The sequence below is a fragment of the Loxodonta africana genome, chromosome 26 (assembly GCF_030014295.1).
Source record: "Loxodonta africana isolate mLoxAfr1 chromosome 26, mLoxAfr1.hap2, whole genome shotgun sequence".
NCBI classification, from domain to species: domain Eukaryota; kingdom Metazoa; phylum Chordata; class Mammalia; order Proboscidea; family Elephantidae; genus Loxodonta; species Loxodonta africana.
The window spans coordinates 15461763-15468201 of NC_087367.1; the positions used below are offsets into that span (position 1 = coordinate 15461763).

The following is a 6439-nucleotide window of genomic DNA, read 5'->3' on the forward strand; positions in this document are numbered from 1 at the left end:
CCTCCTGGCCTCCTCTTGGCAGACTTGGCCAGCCTTCCCTGGTGACAGCCTGACTCTTTGGATTCAAGCTGCCTAGTCAGACTGTGAGGGTCATCAGTACAGAAGGATGAGACAGGACCAGGTTCCAGTGTGTGTTCCAAATTCCACATTCCGCTAGCAGACTCCCGGCACCAGAGCGGAGACAGGCCCTTGGAGTGGACTGGTGAGGGTTTGTCTGGTATATTTTTCCCCTGCACACACCTAACCTGGGTCTCCCTGGATTTCACACTCTCTCTGCTTCCACTGACAGCGGCTCCCAAAGCTGTGGACCAGCAGGGTTACCTGGGAGCCTTTTTAATGTACGAATTCCCAGACTCCACTGGCAGATTCTGATCCAGGAAGTCTAGGATGAGGCCTGGAAATCTCTATTTCTTAAAGGTCTCCCAGGTGATTCAGATGTACACCCAGGTTTGGAAACTGCTGCCCAGTGAAAAGACTACCTGCAGTCCCTCCCATCTCCCAACTCTCTGCCTACCAGTACTCTCTGCCTCTGTGTCATTTGTGAGCTCTTAAAACCCTCCACCTCCAGGCAGCCTTCCTGGATTGAATCCTGTCTGATCATGAGTTACTTACGACTCTCCTCAGCCCTTCCCACCCTTGAAATGTGCCTATGCATTCCATTCATGCATTAACTTGGCATTTCCATTCTGTCACCCTGATATCTGAGTCTTGGGCCCTTGCTGACTAAACAGTTTCTGTACTAGGTCTGGCCTAATTGCCTTATGATTATTTGAGGGCAAAAAGACAGTGAGTATTGCAGGGATGAAACACCCGTGACCTGGGCTCAAGCCTCTGTTCTGCCAGGGTGTGACCTGGTCAGCTTGCCTTCCCTCTTCGTGCCTCAGTTTCCTCATTTGTGAAAGAGGGGTGGATAGGTCATGTCTTGGACCCTTCCCTTCAGGCTCTGACACTCTTTCTTCCCCTTCTGCGCTCCACAGCTGAGGAAGTAGAACTCCAGGGACACTCCTGAAACTTTGTCCTCAATCCCTGGACCGGAGGGTCCTCCAGCTCGCCCTCCTCGTTCTCCCTTCCTGAGGGCAGCCATGGCCCTGAGCGATGTCGATGTACAGAAGCAGATTAAGCATATGATGGCTTTCATTGAACAGGAAGCCAATGAGAAGGCGGAAGAAATAGATGCCAAGGCTGAGGAAGAGTTCAACATCGAGAAAGGACGGCTCGTGCAGACCCAGCGACTGAAGATTATGGAGTATTACGAGAAGAAGGAGAAGCAGATAGAACAGCAGAAGAAAATCCAGATGTCCACCGTGAGGAATCAGGCGAGGCTGAAGGTCCTGAGAGCCCGCGATGACCTCATCTCGGACTTGCTGAACGACGCCAGGCAGAGACTCAGCAGGATTGTGGCGGATCCGGCCATCTACCAGGAGCTGCTGGATAAATTGCTGCTTCAAAGCCTGTTGCGACTGCTGGAGCCCCGGGTGCTGGTGCGCTGCAGGCCACAGGACGTCCTTCTGCTAGAGTCCGGCATGCAAAGAGCCATCCCAGATTACATGGCGGTCTCCCAAAAAGGTGTGGAAGTCCACGTAGACCAAGAGGTGTCCCTGCCTGCAAACTCAGCTGGAGGCCTGGAGGTCTACAGCGGCAATCAGAAAATCAAGGTCTCCAACACCCTGGAGAGTCGGCTGGATCTCTTAGCCCAGCAAAGGATGCCAGAAATACGAAAGGCCTTGTTTGGAGCTAATGCTAACAGGAAGTTTTTTACATAAGCCCCTGAGAAGTGCAGCTCACAGTGAAGTGCCAAACCATGAAAGTATAAGTTATTTGGGCAAAGGAAACTAGTAGTCTCCACCACTTCTTTTATGTCCTAATGTTGTTCTCTCTTCCTTCACAAAACGCCCTTTGTGTAGCTAACAGATTATAAAGTGTTAATTTTGGAATAAAGCCCAGATTAATACTCAGAAACCTACTTCCAACTTCTGGTCGGCTCTGCAGTCTAGGATAAAGGGAACAAAGACGATTGCTTTTAGCTCAGCCTGGGGCGGGAGACACAAATGGTGTCCTTGGGGGTGGGTCTGGGCGTTTTAGTTTCTTCAGTACGCATGTGAGGTGTCTTCCTTCCTTTGTTTCAGCATTAGTACCTGCACTTAGGTTACTTAATGAGGTTTAGAGATCTTCCTTCTGTGTACAGGGCTGGCTTTACGGGCACAGGACCAGTGTAATTTCCCAAGGCTCCATCCACAGAAGAGCCCGGCACTTGGGGTTTAATGCTCTGTGGTCACCATCTTGAAATTCTCCATTTTATCTCTGAATGTGCGTTCTGTAGGTGAAGCCCAGTGGGATAATGGAGCAAGTCCAGAAGCTTGGAGTCTCAGCTCAGACCTGGCCCTGACTCTCCACCTCCCCTGAATGAGTTCTCAGCTGCCCACTTCCCCGTCCCTTGGTGTCCCAGGGCCAGCCACTCCATACCTTGCCCTCTGCCCCTGGTGATACTTGGAGGATCAGGGTCTGGTCCTTGTGCTCTTCTGTTTTAGGGCCAGGCATGATGGCACTATCTCTGCCCTAGGCTGGCAGTGCCACAGCACGTTCAGTGGGTGACTGAGGAGGGGTGAGTCTCCCCCACCAGGTGCTGAGCACATCCCTGTGTGATTTAAGAACCCTGAGGGGAGAATGGGCTCCTGACTGCTGTGTGTTGGAGCAGCAAGCTCAACAGAAGGGGCGATGCCTGGCTCAACTTCCCTGAGCACAGGGTTTGGGGGCTGGTGAGAAGGGGAGCCCAGCCACTGTCAGGTCCAAACAGGCTCCACCCAAATATTGAGATAGAGCCCTCAGGTGCCTCTGACAGTCTGCGTTTCCCATGCAAAGTATCCCCACGGCTGAGGGAGTGCTTGCTCCGACCACTCAGTGCCAGCACGAGGCACTCTCTTAGAAAGGTAATTAAATGCAACTTGTGTAATTTCAGTGACTCTGCGTATGGGCATTGCACAATGTAAAGATGAACAGGAGAATTCATGCTAATAACTCAAATGTTTTCTTTACTCAGACATTTTTTTTTTTTTTTTTCAAATATTGCGACAAGTCCAGAGAGTGACTACGGAAGAAGGGAAAAGTTTTAGCTGCATTTTTTTCCCCCTGCTTTTTGAGCAAAACCTGTTGCCATTGATTCGATTCAGACTCATAGTGACCCTACAGGACAGAGTTAAACTGCCTCATCGGGTTTCCGAGGAATGGCTGGTGGATTCCAACAACCGACTTTTTGGTTAGCAGAATACTCAATCACTGCGCCACCAGGCCTCCTTTTTTTTTTTTTTTTTTAACAAAGTCACCATATTTTCATTTTGTAGCTGGTTCTGCATGTGTGTGAGACTTGAAGTCTAATCCATGCCCAAGTGTGGTTTATTTCTCAAAATAAATGTTTTGTGAAAAATCCACAAGCAACTCACTCTACCAAGGGCAAAAGGTTAGCCTGTGTGGTTATTAGGATCAGAAGAGGAGCTAAAATACTAAGTAGGGACAGGCTGTTAGTAATCAGGGCTGTCCCCAGAGCCTGGGAGCAAGAATCTATCCCAACCTCAGGTAAGGGCTGGAATTGGGACTCGGAAAGCCATCTGGAATCCTCTATGTGCCTTCTTCATTTCCTTTAAGGAGTGACTTTCTCTACTGTTCAGTTCAATTGGATTCATGTTCCACAATTCCAAAGTTTATATGCTGTAATTCTAGAATCAAACTCTCGGAGTCAGTTCCACTTTCCTAAGAGGGAACCCATTTGGCCCACTTGGGTCAGATGTCCCCCATTGTCCAGTTGGTGTCTGGGTGCAGTTCCCAGAGAAAGAGAAGTCTTTGTCAGCTGGGCAGACTCCCCAAGGAGCATCTTCTGTGTGGGCCCTTTTGAGTTGTGAATTCAGTCATCCAACAAGCACTTTCTGGATGCCAAGAGCTAGGCACCCTGCTAGTTGCTGGGCTGCAAAGAATACGATCTGGTCCTATCCTTTAATAACATATAAACCAGCCATTCTAATCCAACAAGGTAAGTGCTGTCATAGCTCTGTATACAAGATACTGTGGGAACATAGTGAGAGGGAGAGAGGGTCACAGAAGGCTTCCGGGGTTGGTGGCAAATGAGTTGGGAAAAGCGCTCCAGGCAAAGGGGAAAGTATGTGCAAAGGCCCAAGGGTGTGAAAAACCAAGGTCTGTTAGAGGATGTGTGATGGTGTATGAGGTAGGAGGGGAAGTGCCTGTGGATGAGGCTACAAAGATGGGTGGAGCCTGATTACACCATGCTGTGTACCCTGTCAGTAAAAAAAAAAATTTAGACTTAATCTGATAGGTGGGTGGGAGGGCTCATTGAGGGATTTTAAATAAGCATGAACAAAGCTGGACTTTAAAAGATTATTCTAGTTTCATTGTATGTGGAAGATATATTGGAGAGGGAAGACTAGAGGGAAGACTAGAGGCAGGGGAACTGTTGGGAAGCTATTTATCACCTCAAGATGATAAAGAATTAAAAAAAAAATTTTTTATTTTGTTGTTGAAACTATACACAGCAAAACATAACGCCAATTCCACACTTTCTACATGTACCATTTAGTGACATTGATTACTTTCTTTGAGTTACGTAGCCACTCTCATCCTCTTTTTCTGAGTTGCTCCTTCTCCATGAATATAAATTCACGCCCCCTGAATGTTCTATCTCATCTTTCAAGTTGCTGTTATCCACTTGATTCCATATAAATAGTTCTTTAAAGAGCATAATGCTCAAGGCAGATCTTTTTTACTAGTTAAGCTAAACTATTACTTGATTTTAAGATGACCTCAGGAATATTTTTGGTTTAAGGTTTAAAGATTTTCTCGGGGCAATAGTTTCCGAGGCTTATCCAACCTGTATGGTTCCAGGAAGTCAGGAGTCTATGAGAACTTGAAATTCTGTTCTACATTTCCCCCCTTTTGATCCAGATTCTTCTATGGAACCTTTGATAGATGTGTTCAGTAATGGTAGCTGGGCACCACCTAGTTCTTCTGGTGTTGTGGCAAAGGAAGCATTGTTCACAGAAGCAATTAGCCACACATTCCATATCCTCCTATTCCTGACTATCCTTCTTCCTTTGTTGTTTGAGGCGAATAGAGACCAATTGCTGTGCCTTGGATGGCCGCTTGCAGGCTTTTAAGATGCCAGGGACTATGCAATGAAGTAGGAGGTAAAATAGAAGTACCAAATATGTTATTAGGCCAATTAACTGGGATGTCCCATAAAACCATGACCCTAAACCTCCAAATCAAGGACCCAAATACCATGAGGTTTTTGGTTGTACATAAGCCCAAGATGATGAAGAATTTATCCAACTTTTTTGTGAGGTGGGTCAAATTCATTGTCACCGACCGGAAGAAATTAGAACCCATGACCTATGTCCTACCCCTTTCCCCATAAATCCTTTCCCTTGTGGAGAGCTTGAAGCTTTCCATCATAGTTTCACGTCATCTTACAATTTTTTTTTTTCATAAGAGTCCCCCTATCCTCAAATCCTTCTCCTTTCTCTCCTAGCCATCATTCCAGGGCCAGCGAATACTGCCTTCCCAGATGACTGAGCCCCCAGCTGTCTCCCCTCCAGGAACTCAGCCCTCACTTCCTGCTGTAACCCAGGAGTGTCTGAACCTCCTTGGCCTACCAGGCTCTGGCCCTCTGAGCCTGGCTCAGTCCATTAAAAACTGGGGTCCAAAAGTACCTGGGTGGTGCAAACAGTTAAGTGCTTGACTACTAGCTGAAAGATTGAGGGTTTGAATCCACCCAGAGGTGCCTCAGAAGACAGCCTTGGTGATCTGTGCCCAAAAGATCACAGCACTAAAAACTCTAAAGAGCAGTTCTCCTCTGCATACTTGGGGTTATCATGATGGGCAGCAACTTGATGGCAACCCACAACAACCCAACCAAAAATCTACTGCCGTTGAGTCAATTCCTACTGCTAGCAACCCTCTAGGACAGAATAGAGCTGTCCCATAGAGTTTCCAAGGCTGTAAATCTTTACAGAAGCCACATCTTTCTCCCGAGGAGCAGCTGATTGGTTCAAACTGCTGACCTTTCTGTTTGCAGCCTGGAGCTTAACAACAACAACGTGAACTAAACACCAAAGAAACTGACAGTTACGTAGGTTTCATCTCCTGTTTTGGGAAAGTTGAGGAGAGCTTTACATGATGCCTAGGGGGCAAAATTTCCCCAACGTTCTATTTAAACCTCTCTGTTTTCCCAAGCTTTTCTCTCTCGTATCTGCAATATACTGTCCTTTCTCCCCAGCCTTCTCTTCTTCAGCCTCTCAGTCCTGTGAGTTCCGGTGTCCTCCCATCACAGAATCACCTCAGCCAAAAAAACACCAGATGGTTAACCAAGCCCTGACTCCCACAGCCCCCAGGGCGGGACTGGTACCGGGGCTTCTCATGCTTGCCTTTGCTTACT

General features: G+C 47.5%; 1 protein-coding gene across 1 annotated transcript; it reads left to right on the forward strand.

Annotated features, from left to right (window-relative positions):
* Nucleotides 1-207: 207 nt before the first annotated feature.
* On the forward strand, nucleotides 208-1904 carry ATP6V1E2 (ATPase H+ transporting V1 subunit E2). Its single transcript, XM_003417590.3, has one exon. It carries the CDS (start codon nucleotides 1083-1085, stop codon nucleotides 1761-1763), a length of 681 nt encoding a protein of 226 aa, XP_003417638.2. The 5' UTR covers nucleotides 208-1082; the 3' UTR covers nucleotides 1764-1904.
* The last annotated feature ends 4535 nt before the right edge of the window (nucleotides 1905-6439 follow it).

Bases quoted from the DNA above. Each gene is read 5' to 3' on its own strand.
- ATP6V1E2 (XM_003417590.3), top strand. From the start codon at position 1,083: ATGGCCCTGAGCGATGTCGATGTACAGAAGCAGATTAAGCATATGATG.